At 31.9% G+C, this 18,040-nt stretch overlaps 1 protein-coding gene and 1 long non-coding RNA gene across 12 annotated transcripts; both read right to left on the bottom strand.

The window, feature by feature from the left end:
- Window positions 1-2,338: 2,338 nt before the first annotated feature.
- On the bottom strand, window positions 2,339-5,223 carry LOC107955590 (formate dehydrogenase, mitochondrial). Its single transcript, XM_016891386.2, has 6 exons — window positions 4,862-5,223; window positions 3,947-4,118; window positions 3,333-3,873; window positions 3,117-3,241; window positions 2,697-2,809; window positions 2,339-2,621 (listed from the first exon to the last, which is right to left on the bottom strand). The coding sequence occupies exons 1-6, from the start codon at window positions 4,943-4,945 to the stop codon at window positions 2,508-2,510; spliced, it is 1,149 nt and encodes a 382-aa protein (XP_016746875.2). The 5' UTR covers window positions 4,946-5,223; the 3' UTR covers window positions 2,339-2,507.
- Window positions 5,224-9,940: 4,717 nt separating this feature from the next.
- On the bottom strand, window positions 9,941-16,966 carry LOC107955591 (uncharacterized). Of its 11 annotated transcripts, XR_005929966.1 has the most exons (7): window positions 16,750-16,961; window positions 16,343-16,507; window positions 16,122-16,239; window positions 15,678-16,049; window positions 15,455-15,580; window positions 13,233-13,336; window positions 10,423-12,977 (listed from the first exon to the last, which is right to left on the bottom strand). It is a non-coding gene; the product is annotated as an uncharacterized lncRNA (long non-coding RNA). The 11 variants fall into 11 exon arrangements; XR_005929965.1 differs by adding an exon at window positions 9,941-10,415 and having other exon boundaries at window positions 10,533-15,580; window positions 16,750-16,966; XR_001700029.2 differs by having other exon boundaries at window positions 10,423-13,336; window positions 15,465-15,580.
- Between the last annotated feature and the right edge of the window lie 1,074 nt (window positions 16,967-18,040).

Here is an 18,040-nt window from a genome sequence, read left to right on the forward strand (position 1 = left end):
CAAGATATGTATCAATCTTACTTTGGTTCTGTTCGCCTTCACCTATATTACGGCTTGCAAAAGAGTTACTAGCAAATGAACCTTGATGATATAATGAAGACCAATAATTGTCTACATTTTTCAGTCCACTGAGTACTGAGCATAGCAAGGATATTAATTTCTAAAAAGAATTTTAGAGCATAGCATGGATATCAATTTTTTTATAAAGAATTCTGCAGTAATTCTTTATATAATAATTTAGAAATATAAAATATGGTGGGAGAATAGAAAGAAACATTGTTTCTATGTTTTTTAGTGCGTCATATAAATGAAATTTTATTCCTATTTATAGTAGTTCTCATGTCTCTTCATAGGAATACAACTATGTAAATGGATAATCACATCTTTTAACAATAAATATAATTATTCAATAGATGTATCCTTAAATAATCATGATTCAATATTAGTAATAAAGTGATATAATTTTGGAATTTAAGATACATAATTCATCACCATGAATGTGATAACTCTTGGTTAATAACCAAGTGATATAACTTTTTGTTACTTACAATTTTTCATTTACAACTATTAAAACACTGTATATATTGAAAATGTTCCAACATAAGCAACACACCTAATCCTAGAAGGACTCTTACCATTGCTTACATGCTTGCTTAGGTAGCAAGATATCTTTTCCCATATTTGCTTGTCTATTTTGACTCTTGTTGGGTCACTTCAAGGCCTACATATGTATTTCAAACTATTAGTTAATTTTGATTAAGAAATTGTAATTAATTATCCAATTAAATAATTTACACAAGCCCTATTTGAATCTCATTAGAGTTATGATGACTTTATCGCATTAAAATACATGTGTAACTTCATTTAATTAATTTATTTCATTCCAAATAATTAGATAACATCTCTTACTTTATTGGGTAATTTCGTTGAACAATTTCTCCTTGTTCAATTATTTATTATTTCATGCAAATATTAATGTCAAATGCAATTCGTTGAAGAGTTGTGTTGAGTTAATGGAGGAATAGATTGGACATATATAATTAGGGCTTAAATAATTTGTAGTTAAGTTCTAACTCTTTATCTATTAATCACAAATTATTTAATATCGAGGTCATTCTACTAAAGTACCATGACTGAACTCCTTAACATGTACCATTATAAAAGTTATTGATTTCAAGTTTTAGTTTAACGATGTTATCATATATAGTAATTAATACCATATTTCATATCGATTTTCTCTTTCTTTCATCACCCAAAATATGCCTTTGATTAAAGGAGTAATCAGTAATAATAATTTTGCATAGGAAGATAGAGAATAATTTATGGTTATGTTTATTAAAAGGGTTGTTTTTGTTTCTTTCGTTAAACTAAAATTTTAGGAGAAAACTTTTTGTAAATTTTTAATCGAGTTTTTATACACTATAAATAGAGTTGATAAATGTCTTATAAATATTAAAATATAAATATTTTAAAAAATATTTATTAATTTTTAAAATTATTTATAAAATAAAAAAATACATTTTTAATGTATCAAATATTAACCTAAATTTTAAATTTATTTATTTATTTAAATAAATATTTAAGAAGCCATTTGTTGGGAACACAAAGTGTTCCTAGAAACAACAATTAGATGACACTATGTGGGGACTACATCTCATTTGATTTAAAACTAAGCATAAGGATGAAATTGATAAAATTAATAAATATTAAAGTTTAACAGAATATTTTTTTATAATTACCACATTAATATAGTTAGCAGCAAAATTGGAAAAAAAAATTAAGTATAGAAAATAAAATATAAAAAATTAAAATTTAAAAAAGCACACGTAACTCTAACATATTTAAACTACTTTACAACACACAATTCATTACTGTTGCCGTTCGACGTAATGAAGCACGTGAAGTTCCGCCTTTTTTATTTTATTGACTAAATGCAAACCCAAAGTGGTTGCTTTTTTCTGTCGAGTCACGGGACAATACCTCACCAATGGTAGTGGGAAGCATAATCACTATTTGAGGCCTTAAACTTCGTAATTATATTCGTTGTAAGACTTAAACTTGATAATTTTTTCATATTAAAACCTGAATTTAATAGTTTTCAAGAATTAACTTGTAAAAAAAAAAACTATTATCAAATTCAAAGTATAACTTGAATAAAAAAAAAAGTTCAAACCTCAATATAAAAACCATTTAACCCACGTTTTAATTTATATATATTTAGGATATTCGTATTTCAAAATTTTTGCAAAAATTTATTAGTATGAAGATACTTGAAGAAAAACGAAAGGGTACATATAGGCTCTCCTTCATTGGATGACAACCACCACTCATAAAAAGATGAACCATCAAAAGCTGAACTCATTACAACAGAACATCAAGTTCAAAGCACCATATAGATGGCACATTATTTGCAACATACTAAACATCACAATATTTCAATAGTAGCTACGTTTAACTACCAACCGAACACATTCGGACTCTCTTTCACGGACGAAGAAACCACGAAATCATCGGTATTGAGGAGCGAGCTCACCTGCTTTGACAATGTAGTTCTGTTCAGGAAAGTCTTCACCTTTGAAGTACCTATCAAGCATATCCTTGACTCCGGCAGCGTATCGTAACTGCACAAGTTCCATTTCATCTTAGTTGTTGGCAAAAAGAAAGAATGCTAAGTCGGTGAACGAAACGTAACATACCTGCGCATCAATGGTGGTACCAGAAATATGAGGAGTCATAGCTTGATTTGGCATGTAACGCCATGGATGGTCCTTCGGAGCTGGTTGCGGATACCAAACATCTCCACTGTAACCTGTAAAATCAGAGACAACATAAAGTACGACTTGTTCTCACAATTTTGCAGTTTGGAACTGTTGCAATCAAGAATGTATAGATTACTTGGATTTGGGTATAAATACCGAATACCGGTAAGTCAGACATAGGTATGTTCAATATTTTCTAAATTTTTCCATACATTTGGAGGATTGCACCATTATACCCATATCTATATGTGTATATTACACGAGTGTTGAATACATGTACTCTTGCAAAATGAAGAGCCAAGTATTGTAGCTTGTTCATTAAGCTACTTACCATCCAAGGAACATATTCTAATATACCTGCAATGTGTCCACTTGAACAAGCATCAGCAACTGCTTGAGTATCCATAATCGCTCCTCGAGCATTGTTAACAATAAGGACTCCCTTCTTCATCTTCGCGATCCGATCTTTGTCAAACATCCCTCTATCATACAGATATGATCAAGTTTAATGTAAAATTTGAGCAACATCAAAAGACAGTAACCAATGTTGTTTTTCAAGTAATGAAACCAGACCTTGTCTTCTCAGTTAGAGGCATATTTATGACAATAATGTCACATTTTGGAAGCATTGCATCAAGATCCTCCTCGAATTTAGCTCCGGTCTGTTTCTCCAATTCTGGATCTATCTTGACTCGATCATGATATAGGAGATTACAGTTGAATGGCTTCAATCGTTGGAGTAAGAGCTTGCCGATACGGCCAGCACCTATAGTTCCAACTGTCTTCCCTTCGAGATCATAAGCTCTATAAGCAATGCCTGCGACATTCCAATCTCCAGTAATAACTTGATGATAACCAGGTACAAAATTCCGAACAAGAATAAGAATTCTCATTAGCTCATCCTCAGCAACCGAGACAACATTGCTCCCAGTAACTTCAGCAACAGTCAAACCAGCTTCTGCAGCTGCCTTAAGATCAACATGATCGGAGCCAATCCCTGCTGTGAGAAGCAGTTGCAAGTTTTTGGCTTTCTTGATCCTCTCAGCCGTAACGTAAGCCGGGTGGAATGGGGTCGATATGAGCACATGGAGATCAGGGATATGCTTTTCAAGTTCTGCAATATGGACACGAGTGATCATGGAGGCATCGACATTGGCAAAAAAGACAGTAGGGGTTGTTATACTTACCGCAGTCCGGTCCTTCTTTGTCGTCGGTAACGATATACTGATGCCCCTGTGATTCGAGCCATTGGCGCAACCCCAAGGCTCCCTCCACACAACCAACAAAGTTGGGATTCTTCGTAAAGTACTCATTGGCCTTGTAAAACACCCCCACAATCTTTTTGCTCCCTGGAGAAGCCTGTTAACAAATGTTACCATACATCAATACTTGAACCACTAGACTCAAAAACAAATTTGCAGGCCAAACAACATGAAATTTGAATCATTCCTTCGGGTTCTTTCTTTTTTCACTTGTTATCTCGATGCGAGCATTGAATACTGGGTATTTCCACAAGGGATTCTTCCAAATCCATGTCATGAACATGTGTACAACATTGATAAAGATTCTCATCTCATAATATATGCCAGTAAAATAGGTAAAAGTACCATAGAGGCCCCTACACTAAGAGTCAGATTGCATTTTGCCCCTTTTAACTCAGAAAATAGGCAAATTAGTCCCTGTACATTAAACTAAAGAGTAAATTGATTTTTTTTTGTTAAAAATTTCGTCCACTTCTCAATTTCTCATTTTTACAAGGGATTCTTCCAAATCCAAGTCATGAACATGTGTACAGACATACATGCATCTAAAGAAGAGTGTGATCGGTGTAACAAATTTCTTGAATTCACTGAAAAAAAAGTATTAAGTACAGAGAGCTATTTTAAAACTAGTGACAGTGGGGATAAACACAAATGCATGCAAAGGAAGTAGCTAAGCCCTTTCATTATTTTCGATGATCACAATTCCCAATCCCCAAATTCAAAACCATCAACTTCACTTAAATTATTTGATAATTTAACAAAAATTGGGAAACCTATAATTGGTTCTTCACATCAAAAAACCCAAACCCAATTTCAACTAAAAATCATGGACTAGCTTACATGCAGTTGTCTGGTAAGAAGAGAGGATGACCCAGAATTGGCAATTGCTTTGATAGCAGAATTAGCAACTTGTTTCATAGCCATATCTGAAGAACACTTTCAAACTGACACTCAATTTTTTTCTGAGTTGACGAAGAGATGATAAAAAAATGATCTGTTTTTGATGGGTTTTTATAGGCAAAAAAATAATCAATTGCCCAATTTCGAAAACCCAAAGAAGGCACATTGCAGTTTGGCTTTTGCTTTCTCTTCTATGATTTGTTGACTTTTACTACGTGGCGAATTTTAGTTTGTTCTTATCAAGCAAGCAGCCATTAAAATTTGAAAGAGAACTCGGGATCATAATGCCGGAAATTAACTTCGATTAGATGGTTTGTACCAAAAATAACACTTCAATTACAATATTCTTATTTTTAATTAAATGGTTATTTTTATTTTAAAATGTTTAAATTTTTTAAAATAAAAGTATAAAAATTAAATTTTAAAATTTTAAAAATATAGAGATTTATTACATGCTTTTTTATTATGGGTGCATTGAGTAAAATCAAATTAAATCAACTTGAGCTCAACTTTGCATTTAAGGAAAGTTGTTTTGAATTGAATCGGATCTGTCGGTTAAATCGGTTAAATTGTGAGTCGGTTGAGGTATTGATTCAAAAAGAATATTATCAAAAATTGATTAGGGGATCGGTTCGAAGAAAGGTATTGAACTGAATGACTCAAAAAAATTAATACTGATTGATTGAACTGGTTGAATGAATTTTAAGTATTTTTTTTATTTTTATAATTTTTAATGATTTATTTAATTGAATCTTACATATCGATAAAACTAATAAATTTGTGGTCTGACTAATTTGACTACAGATCTGATTATGAAAACTTTGCATTTAAGATTCCAAAATTTAATTGAGTTTTATTTTCTCTCAATTCGTTTTAAGATAAAAATACTGAATTATTTTAGCTTGTTATATTTAGGGGTGTTCAAACGGTCGGTTCGGTTATTAATCAAACCAAACTAGCATTAACCGAACTGTTTAATCCTTTAACCGTTAATCGACCCGAATTTTTTTTCAAAAAAATTTAACTGAACCGAAATTTATATGTTTTTATCTTTTGGTTAAAACAAGTATAAAACATATCAAAAAAATACATTGAAATTAGCTAAAATATATGTTTTTTTCTTAAAAGTTAACTGAATTAACCAAAATGTTACATAAGTCTTGAAAGTAACACGTAATATTAATTAATATGTTTGGTTAATCCGGTTAATTATTCGATTTCGAACCGAATTAACTGATAACTAAAATTCCAAAAAACCATTGATCGACCTCTAACCAAACTAAGTTCGGCTACCAACCAGCCAATTAACAAAACTAGATCAGTTTGATCAATTAATTCAATTTTAACCAAAATTTTAACACCACTAATTATATTAAGTTTTACTATTTATTAAAAATGAGTTAAACTTGATTATATGCCTTCACGTTCTAGTTTAACTGGGATTGAATTTTTTTTATTTCAACCAAAAAAATCCTTTAATAAATATATATATTTTAGGTAAACTACACTGAAGGTCTCTAAATTATTAATAATTTTACGTTTTATCCACTTAATTTTAAAAAGTTACAAAATGGTCATTAAACTATTTAAAGGTTTTCATTTAATTTATTAGGTTGTTAAGTTTTTTTTTTTTAAATCCAACTAGCAAGTTCCAAGTTACTAATCGACAATCAGTACGGTAGATCAATACTCATTAACAAGTAGACGAACATAACATAGATTCAAGTCGATTTGACGATCAATATGGGCGATCGAAGAAGAAAGCTATTTAAATTTTAATTCATGGATTTGTAATGTTCAAAACTATTTTATGAAAAAAATTAAATTATAAAAGAGAAGAGAATTGTGAACTTTCAATTAGTGTAAGTGATGCGAATAAAGAAAGTCATACAACAATGATTTTAACATCTTAATAACTTAAATGAAAATTCTCGAAAAATTTAATGATATTTTATAATTTTTTAAAATTTAATGACGAAGACAACATCCTACTAATAATTTAATGGTGAGCATAGGATAAAGATTGACAAATATCTAATTTCAAAATGTTTGGTCAAATAAAGAACAAAGCTAGTAATTATTGTGTCAAACAAGGGGAAAAAATGGTCATTATTGGAGGAAGTAGCTATCTGGGGGAGGTCTGTAAAACTATTTCGCTCCCGAATAGCTCTTATCTCCGTTACCAAACAGTATAAGTCTTTATCCCGTTTATTTTCTTGTCTGCAAGTTACCAGCTCAGTGTAAGTTCACTCTAATGTGTTGTAGGCGGCCATTTTTTGGTGCTAAATGTTGAAATTAGTCCTAACATTTTAGGGTTCTCAAGTTAAATTTTTCAAAATGATTATATAAGATTTTAATCTTTGTAAAAATGTTTAATTTGTGTAAAAATTAGGTGAATTCTAACGTATTTAGAATAAAATACATAATGGTTAAATAAAATATTACTTGAAAGTAATAAAAAACATAATTTAATACCTGATATACGATATTTGAGTACTTTCAAAAAGCTTTGATCCTTATTTGAGCACTTTAAAAAGTTCAGTTTTTATTTGAGTATTTTTATAAAGGTTAAGTACTTATATGAATATTTTAAAAATTTTAACCCTTACATGAGCAACTCTAAAAAATTGAACCAACATTTATTTTTTTAGGGGGACAAAGGGGGTGGTGTAAAATCTAAAGTGGGTTTTTTTTCATGTTTATTTTGCGATTTATGTTTAGGGTTAACTCTCTCAATAATATTATTTTTAAAATTAGAACTTAGTTCTCTAAAAAAAATTTAAGTAAATTAGTTTCATAGTAAAACACAATAAAGAGAAATGTTAAGTGTCTACAGTAGATTTTTTTAATATATGTTTTCATAAATTTTCATTTAAAAAAAATTATAATTGAATATTTCGCGAAAAGAAAAAGTAAATGTATTTTTGGATAAATTATAGTAAAAGTCTAATGTGATATCAAAATTTTTAATGAGATATCAATATTTTTAAGGTGAAACCGAAATTTCTAACCGTTACCAACATTTTAACACGGTACCAAAATTTTTAAAATGTGTTTGGTTGAGAAATTTGAAGGAGGAATTTTGTTCGTGACAAAACTTTCAAAATTTAAAAAATGAATTTATTTGTTTGAGTAAAAATAATTGAAAATTCAAAATCTATGATAAATTTGAAGAAAGTATTTGAGTAGCTCAATTTCCTTTGACAAACTTCACTTAATGAGATGGTTTTTTAAAATTCATCTTTATTTTATTTTATTTAATACGTATGGTTTGACTGTAAAATAAAAAATTAATTTTAAAAATTATTTTTATTTAATTTCAATATATATTTTAAATCTTATTTTATTAAAAATATTTATAATTTTTTTACAATGATAGCTATAGTTATTGAATTTTTTTATGTTATTTATTTTTAATGTCTTGTTTTTCTAGTATAATTATTTTTTTATTTGTAAAATTCCAATAACTTATTTTTTTCCTAAAACAATTCCTAAAACAATTATTTATCCAAATAGTTAGATATTTTGGCATACTAAAATTTTTAACCAAAAACCAAACTTTAAAATTATCATGTTAGGAATTAAAGTGTGCTACCCTAGCACATTTTTTGTCTGCCGCCTCTGGCATGTGTTTTTAGATTATTTGGAGTTTTTTTGTGTTCTTGTTTTTTCTTTGTTTTTTGTAGTCAACATTCTAAAGCCAAATCGAGACATCAAGGTCGCTGGTTATAGCCATCTTTGCCACTAAATTTTCAAATCTGCAGTCATGGACATTGAATTAGCACAATTGACACTTAATGAAGAAGAAGAGGAGATTTTGCAAATACAGACAGATCTAAGGACGGATAGAGGAGGGGAGGACTTTCAACTAGTGGGATGTTTTTTAACAGCCAGCGTTATCCACTTTCCAGTCATGAGAAGCACTATGATGAATTTGTGGCATCTTGTTTATGGGGTTCAAATTCGAGATCTGGGGGCAAAGAGGTACCTTTTTTAGTTTTTTCATAGCATGGATATGGAGAGGGTCTTAAAAGGCTCATCATGGACTTTCAATAATCACCTGTTGTTTCTCTATAATTTAAAGATGGGGAAAACCCATTAGAAGTCCTATTAATTTTTTTTCCTTTTTGGGTACAAATCCATGATGTTCCAATTGGTATGTTTTCTGAAAATTTAGCAATACAGTTGGGTAATTTTATTTATAGGGGTTTTTTCTGAAATATGATGGCTCAAATCTGGGAAAAAAAATAGAAATTTCATGAGATTAAGGATTTAGATTGATGTTAGGCGCCCATTGAAGAGGAAAACATAGATTTTGTTCTATGGTAGGTGTTCATATGTTAAATTTAAATATGAACGTCTATAACTCTTTTGTTTTTATTGTGGGCGGTTAGGGCATAGCGACTCTTTTTGTGAAGCAAGAATGATGCTTGGAGTAGAAGTTGCTAAAATGGGATGGGATTTATCTTTGCAAGTGCAATCTCGAAAAGCTTTATCGTTGAATAGTATTTGGTTGCGAGAAGAAGGGGAATATAAATAGGAAGGCCATGGAAAGGATACTCAATCCCTAAGGATTAGATCATGGGGGGGAACATAGAACGAAATGGAAAAAGTTTAAATCCAATGCTAGGTTTGAATTTAGAAGGGGGAACGTCTTCCTTAATTCAAATGAAGGATGGTTTTTGGAAGGATCAGGCGCAAACTGCTATGGAACATGATTCAGAAGATGGTATCTTAGTAGGAGAGGAGGGGAAAAGAGGGCATCGGAGGGAGATGGTAAATCTAAACGGAAACGAAGAGAGTGGTAATACAATGGTAAGAAGCAGAAGATTGGTGGATTCTAATTCTTTTTTATCTGTAGCTGTCAAGAGGCAAGTCGACCGAACGCAATGAAAATCGTAAGTTGTAATGTTCGTGGGTTAGGGAGCTCACGGACGAGTCGAATGTAACACCCTTAACCCCGTCCGTTATCGGAATAGGACTACAGAGTATTACCAGTTATTATAGTACATTTGTACATAAACAAGTATAAATGCAGTATTATTCATCTAAATATAACTTTAATGGGTCCACAGTACTTTACAAATGTAATTAAAACAAACTGGGATTCGATCGGAAGCTTAGGAAATTTTTCGTGAAATTTTAAAATTTCTTCTTTTGAACAATACCACACGCCCGTGTGGCTAGTTTAACATGCCCGTGCGGCTTGGGACACGTCCGTGTCCTCAACCCGTGTGCAATACTGACTTTTAAACACGGCCATGGCACACGTCCGTTTGACCTGCCCATGTACTAAATTGACTTTAAGACACAGCCGTGGCAACCAAGACACACGCTCGTGTACTAACTTGGTTGTAACAATTTAAGTGCAAGGGACACACGGCCTAACAACATGCCCATGTGCAAGCCGTGTGTCTCACACGGCCTGGTCACACGCCCGTGTGACAAACCATGTAAACTCAAAATGAACTTTGTATTTTAAAATTTACCAATCCTGCAAATTGTAGACAACAAGCATTTCAAAATTTCTCCATTCAATCAGTCCAAACATGATTAAACATACTTAAAACATCCTAGGTACATGTCATTATCAACAATTAACATACTTTACCTTATTGAGTTTGGGATTGGCCTGGGATGCTAATTCAACGATTTGACGTTAACTTAACCTGCGCATGGAAACAAACTGTACGCTGAGTATGAACTTAGTGGTATTTCTATAATCTGAACATTTAAAACATAACATACACTTATTGTCCTATAATAATCATAAATATTCATTTATTCATTTCATAAGTAATTTCTTTACAACTCATTCAACCTTCATTATCTAATAACTTGATTAACTTTTTCATTTAATTCACAACAATAATATTCTCTATTCATATGTCTTACTTATGTTTCTGTTCACTATTCAATATCAGTAAACATATTTCAGTATCGATTACTTTATCAGTTTCTTTCAGTAACATTTAGTCATTCGATAACAATTAGTTATCCAGTAACGATTATTCGTTCAGTAACGATCCTTTACTCAGTATCAATCAATTATTCGATAACAGTCAGTATTTTTCACTAACAGTCAGTATTTTTCAATAACAATCATTTAATCATTATTATTCAGTATCAGTCATTTATTTATTCAGTAACAGTCAAATATTCGGTAGCAGTAAATTTTTCAGTACATTTATTTGCCCCTATTAACATGACTGGGACTTGGATGGATATACGGATCCAACCCACACACAAGGAATAGTATACAGTGTTTCATCGGTCGAAGCCGGAATACACCGTGACAGTAACAATAACAGTAACAGTAGCAGTAACAGTCAGATACAGAGTACCTCTTCGGAACGAATCCGGAACAGTCACAGTAGTCGGCACATATAGTGTCTCATCGACACACAGTCGGAATATCCCTGAACACTTCCATTCCTATGGTATGCCAACTATATCCGACTAGCCCGATACAGTTAATAGGTATTCAGTGAGCTTTCAAATTTTTAATTTCATTTGTAATTTAATTTCAATTCAATTTAATACATTTTTCCATATCAATCCACATGCAATTTAATTGCAATACAATATACATTTTAATTCATATCAATAATCATAAAACACAATAATGCTTACCTTAATTACTTACCATAACATTCAATCAAAATATAATAATTAACAATTAATTTTCACTTTTCAATGCATCAACCTACACATTAAATAATAAATTCAACAATTAAATATTAAATTCGGAATATAGAAACACAAACCGTGATTTCCGAGCTAACCCTCGTTGACCTTATCTTTTCCTTTCTTAACCGAGGATTTTCCGGCACCTCGTTAGTTACGAAACTAATACAATTTATAATCATTAATATAGTAAAATTTTCACATTGAATGTTTCAATTTTTATTCAACTTTTGTCTAAATTCTAATTTAGTCCCAAACCGAGACTAACTTTTATTCTTCACATTTAACTCAATATTTTCATTCAATTTTGACTTTAAACTAATTTCAACTCTCTAATTTCAGCATAAAACAATAATTTTAAAATTCTTTCAATTTAGTCTCTACTATTCAAAATTTATGAATTACTTTACAATTCAATCTTTATCTCATTTTTAACTTGAATTTCTATCAATTTAATTCCTAATTCATCATTTTATTCGACATAAACAATATTTAAAAATCTAATAACTTTCAATATATCAATTTAATTTCATCAAAACCTTGTTCCATGGCTTCCAAAACATCAAAATTAAGTAAAAAATGCTAAATTGACTTACCTATTTAAACTTCAAGCTTCAAACCCTCAATTTTTTCCTTTTTCTTTTCTTTCTTCCTTCCTTCTCTGTTTCGTTCCTTATTCTGTTTCTTTCTTTCTTTTATTTCTTTTGTTTCTTTACTTAACTATTATAATATTATATTATTTTATTTGTTTATTCTTAAATACTAAGTAAATGTATATGTATATTACAAATGTATGTATGTATTTATTACACTTGTACATTTTTATTACCATACAAGTGTCTTTACTTTATTTTATTTTATAATATAATATCAATTTAAATAATAATAACAATAACAATAATAATTAATACATATATAAAATCTAAGAAAAATCTTAGATTTTTCAATCTAATTGCTGCCTCAACTATATCAAATGGCATATTTGCCATTTTGGTCCCCCTTTCTTTTTTATTAATCTATAATTAAATCTTTACCCTTTATTCAATTTAATCTTTTTATCCAATTATCCTTAATTAAGTTCAATTCACTTAATTAAACTTTAATTAAACACTCACTTAACTTCGTAAATATTTATAATAAATATTTACGAATCCATTTTTCAGAAACGGGGACCCGAAAATACACTTTTTCTGTAATAGTAAAATTCGGGTCATTACATCGAAGACTTCGGCATATGCTGAAGGCTTACAATCCCCAAATAGTCTTCTTAATGGAGACAAAACTTCAGAGAAGATAGATGGAATGAGTTCGGAGAAGATGCGATTTTGTAAACGGTATTGAGGTTGATTCTGAAGGTACAAGAGGAAGGCTGTGTTTAGCATGGAAAACAGATGTTAATATTGTACTTCAAAGCTATTCTAAAAGGCATATTGATGCGGTAATTGGAGATGCTGAGGTAAGATTCAATTGGAGATATACGGGTTTTTATGGCTCCCTTTATGTACATGATAGAAGTGATTCGTGGGCTGTTTTGAAAGGTTTAAAATCAGATATGAACCTCCATTGGATTGTTTGTGGAGACTTTAATGAAATTTATATAGTTGGGAAAAAAATGGAGGCCTACCAAGAGAGGAACGAAGGATGGAGCTTTTTTGAAGAACTTTGGAGGAGTGCCAATTGAACGATGTGGGATATACTGGTAGCTGGTTTACCTGGGAGAGGGGCAACCTGCTAGAAACGAACATACAAGAGCGATTAGACAAGGGTGTTGCAAATTTAGATTGGATTGCTAAATTCTCAAGGGTGAAAGTTCAACATCTAGTTCATTCCTTTTCAGATCACTGCCCTCTTCCAATAAACACAAAAATATAGGAAAAGAGGTTGCAGAATAATAATTTCAAATTTGAAGCTTAGTGGTTGGAGGACTCTTTCATGGATCAAGCTAAAAATTTGTGGGAGAATTCAACTGGAGGATTACTGCAGAAGCTGGAAAGTTTAAAAATAGGATTGAACAATAGGCAAAGCAAATCAAAATTAACAGAAAGAAAATGAAGAAGTTTCTAATGGAAAAATTATCTATATTGGCAAAAGCTGAAAGAGATGATAGAAACTTAGCTAAACTGATTGATACGAAAATTGATTTGAACTTTGAACAAAGGGCTAGGCTGAATTGGCTGAAATACGAAGATAAAAACACGAAGTTTTTTCACAGCCAAGCTTCGCAATGACGGAGGATAAATTTCATTCATAAATTGCACACTGATGATGGAAGAGAAATGGAAGCATTACAGGAGATTAAGGGGGTTATGCTTTCCTATTTTCAAAAATTATTTTCGGAAGAAACCAGGGAGAATTATGACCATTTGTTAACGGAGGTTGATCGATGCATTAATGAGGATGATAATCATAGACTTACAGCGCCTTATAGCAGGGAGGAAATTCTAGAGACTGTTTTTGATATGGGACCAACAAAGGCACCAGGAGAAGATGGATTTCTAGCAATATTCTACCAGAAATGCTGGCATTTCATTGGCGAAGACATCACCTTGTTTTGTTTAAAACTCTTGAATGGAGATATGAAGGTTAGTCCTACAAATTTTACAAATATAATGCTTATTCCAAAAATTACAAGCCCTTTAAATATGACATAGTTTAGGCCGATTAGTCTATGTAACGTGATTTACAAAGTACTGGCAAAGGCTATAGCAAACAGATTCTGAGGAGTAATTGAAAAATTTATTGATTGTGCGAAGAGTGCTTTTGTGCCAGGACAACTAATATCAGATAATGTGCTATTAGCTTATGAAATACTGCATGTGCTTAAACAAAAGAGATTGGAAAAAAAAGGGGTTTATGGCAGTTAAACTCGATATGAGTAAAGCTTATGATAGGGTGGAGTGGAATTTTTTAAAGGAAATGATGATTAGAATGGGTTTTGACCAAAAATGGGTAGATAAAATTATAAAATGTATATCAACAATCTCTTATTCTGTGGTCATTAATGGCCATATTGGAGAGAAAATTGTACCCACTAGAGGACTTCGACAAGGTGACCCGTTGAGCCCATTTCTGTTTCTTATATGTGGGGAGAGGTTATCAAGTCTAATAAGACTAGCTTTGAATGAAGGTTTTTTCAAAGGTGTTAAGATTAGTAGGAGTGGGCCACAGGTAACTCATCTTTTATCTGCTGATGACTGCATATTATTTGAGGAGGCAACATGCAGGGGGTAATTTATTCAGATAAATTTTACTCGAATATAGATCTTGTTTGGGCCAAAGTATAAATTTTGAAATGTCAATGGTATTTTTTAGTAGGAACATAATGGAGGAGGACAGAAGGATGATTATTAATTTATTGGGAGACCGTAGTTCTAATGAGCCAGGGCATTATTTAGGGTTACTGAATATGGTTGGTCAAAAAAAGGAGTCTTTCCAAAATTTGAAGGATAGATTTCAAAGGCGGATTGACAACTGGAGCAACAGGTTTCATCGCAGGGGGAAAAGAAGTATTTATAAAGGCCATCTTACAAGCCATACCTACTTATACGATGGCATGCTTTCTATTACCAAAAATTCTATGTGATGAATTAGAAAATATTATAGCGAAATTTTGGTGGCAAAAATGTGATGGAAAAAGGGGAATTCATTGGTGTACGTGAAAAGACCTTTGTCTTTTAAAAGAAAATGGGGGCTTAGGTTTCCGAAATCTTGGTCAATTTAATATTGTATTGTTAGCTAAACACGGTTGGCGTCTCATTAATTTCCCAAATTCATTATTGGCCAGAGTTTTAAAAGTAAAATATTATCCGCAGACAAGCTTTTTAAATGCTGAGTTGGGAAATTTACCTTCGCTCACCTGGATGAGCATTTGTACAGCTAAGGGCCTTCTTCAGAACGAACTATGTTGGAGAGTGGGTAGAGGGGATAATATATCAATTTGGAATGATAGTTGGATTCTGGGAATTGAGAAACCTGAAGGGCAAAACAATTCAAACAATAAGTTAATAGTGGTGTCAGATCTTATTGATTCCTCAAATAGGAAATGGAGAACAGAGATAATCATGAATACCTTTCAAGCGGGTGTTGCTTAAGGAATCCTGTAGATTTCGATTGCAGAGACTGACCATGAGGATTTTCAGGTGTGGAAAGGGGAACAATCGAGTGAATACTCAATATGTAGTGCCTATAAACTATTACAATAAGTTACTATGGATCCTAAGAATTATTTAATACATGCTGAAATAAAAAAAATTTTACAGAATGCTTTGGAACCTATTGCTACCTACAAAAATCACGATTACTATTTGAAGAATTTCATGGGATTTCATCTCCCATCTTGCTAATCTCAGGTACAAAAGACTTCTCTCCAACGACAGATGCCCCCGCTGTTACTCTAGAGTCGAGGACAGTTGCCACATATTTCGTCAATGCCCTATATCAACTGAAGTTTGGTCAAATTTACAGCTATCCTGGTCATTAATGATATGAATCAAAACACATGAGAATGGCTAACCTGGGTGTTCACGAAAGGTTCTAATGAACATTGTCGTCTCTTTTGTTATGCGTTGTGGGTGATATGGTCTTCCAAGAACCAACTTTTTTACGAACGGTAAACCTCGACGGGAATAAATCTTGCAAGAAAAGTGCAGAAACACATGGAAGAATATGAAGGTGCGAAAATAGTAAAAGCCCCATCAAATATTAACAGAAACTAGAGGAATCAAGAAGACATACCGAGAATAAAGATCTAGTTTGACGCAGCATTTGATAATACAAACTTTCAATCAGCGTCTGACCTGGTGGTTTGGAGTTTGAGGGGAGAATTACTGGTATCAAAATCGACTCTTTACAATAATGTTCCGACCTCATTTACAGCAGAGGCATTCGCATGTCTCGAAGCTTTAAAATTAGGCATGTCGTTGGGCATGCAATCAGTCAATATCATGTGGGATTCCAAAACAACAATCAAAAAATGCCAAACAACAACAATAGATAAATAAACTATCGGAGCAATCATCAAAGATATCCAGAATATGAAAAGGCGTTTTTGAGAGATTCATTTCTAGCATATTCACAGATCGGAAAACTCAATAGCTCACAGATTTGCAAAGACTACGCTAGAAAGAGGAGAGACCTCGTACCTGATGGGAGAATGATGGAAAAGCCAAGATACTGCTTCGGAGGGACGATGGTGACAATGGTTGGTCTGAAGGAAACTTTATGGAGAATGAGTTTTCAAAGTAGATAGCAAATGATGTTTTATCTTTCTTGGGGAGCGCTACCGGTAGAACGGATGGGATGGTGATAGGAAAAGTCAAATTAATGATGGGTGCCAGCCGTTTTAGATTTGACTAGGGTAGGTTTCTTCTTTTCTAATTTCAATTTCATTTATTGTTTTCTTTTATCAAGTCGGTTTTTTTTTTATTTTTTTAAGTACTTTGAAGGCTTTACTACTAAAAGACATAATTGAGACCGAATATATTTTTGAGTTTTTGATGTAGTTGGACTAAACCCAGTTGGTTAACGGGCCCATAATCTTTTATTATTTCAAATAAAATGCCCAGTCATTTTAAGATAAAAAAAATTATCATGTTAGATTTTTTGGTATCGTTTTATAAAAAGCATATAAAAAATCACAAATATATAAATAATTTTATATTAAAAATTTATGATCTTTTACAGTTCATTTTCCCCTTTTTCTTAAGAAAAAGCTTTCTCTTTTCTTCTCAACACCACCATCATGTCACCATCGACATCTCCTCCGACAATGGAGCACACTAAAATGTTCCATTTTCTTCCTTCAACCAATCTATCACATTAGATTTTTCAAAAAGAAAAAGAAAAAGAAAAACAGCCTCAAATGCCATGAAATCAAAACTATCTTAGATCCAATCTGTTTCGTTGACTATCAAATACACCAAAAAATCTAGCTATTGTTTCTCTTCACCCTGATTTCGATTCTTACTATTCAGATTTCAATATGGAGCCTTAATCTTCTTAGAATCAAGTCCATATTTGAGGTCACGATATTGACTCTATTTTATTTTGAAAATTTTACAATTTGGTCCTGAGATTGGGAAGCTTGCTTACTGTTTTCAATGTTGTGACACCAGTCTGGGAAGTTTTGAAAATATTGCATTTTAGTCCTTATTCGACTCTGGGATAGTACTGAACTTTCATAAGCTTGTATATGGGCTGAAAATGATCATATATTGTGTTTTAAGCATGTAATACTTGTATCTAGGTGTTTAATAATTGGATTTAAATATAGTTAATAATAGTTTCTCCGCAACAAATATGGTATCCAGTAACTCGGACCCGGCGATTGGGTTGGGCATGGGGTGTTACATTTTAGGACCTTCATTTTTCCTTGCAATTGTCTTTAGCTTCAACTTACTTTGTTTGATGATGATAGTGTCTACTGCCAAGGGA

Source organism: Gossypium hirsutum, chromosome A07, assembly GCF_007990345.1.
Source record: "Gossypium hirsutum isolate 1008001.06 chromosome A07, Gossypium_hirsutum_v2.1, whole genome shotgun sequence".
In the NCBI taxonomy this organism is placed as follows: Eukaryota; Viridiplantae; Streptophyta; class Magnoliopsida; order Malvales; family Malvaceae; genus Gossypium; species Gossypium hirsutum.

Coding starts and splice junctions, on each gene's coding strand:
- LOC107955590 (XM_016891386.2), bottom strand. CDS start 4,945: ATGGCTATGAAACAAGTTGCTAATTCTGCTATCAAAGCAATTGCCAAT. Junction 3,874..3,946: donor CAAAGAAGGACCGGACTGCG/GTAAGTATAACA, acceptor TCCATATTGCAG/AACTTGAAAAGCATATCCCT. Junction 2,622..2,696: donor GTACCACCATTGATGCGCAG/GTATGTTACGTT, acceptor GAACTTGTGCAG/TTACGATACGCTGCCGGAGT.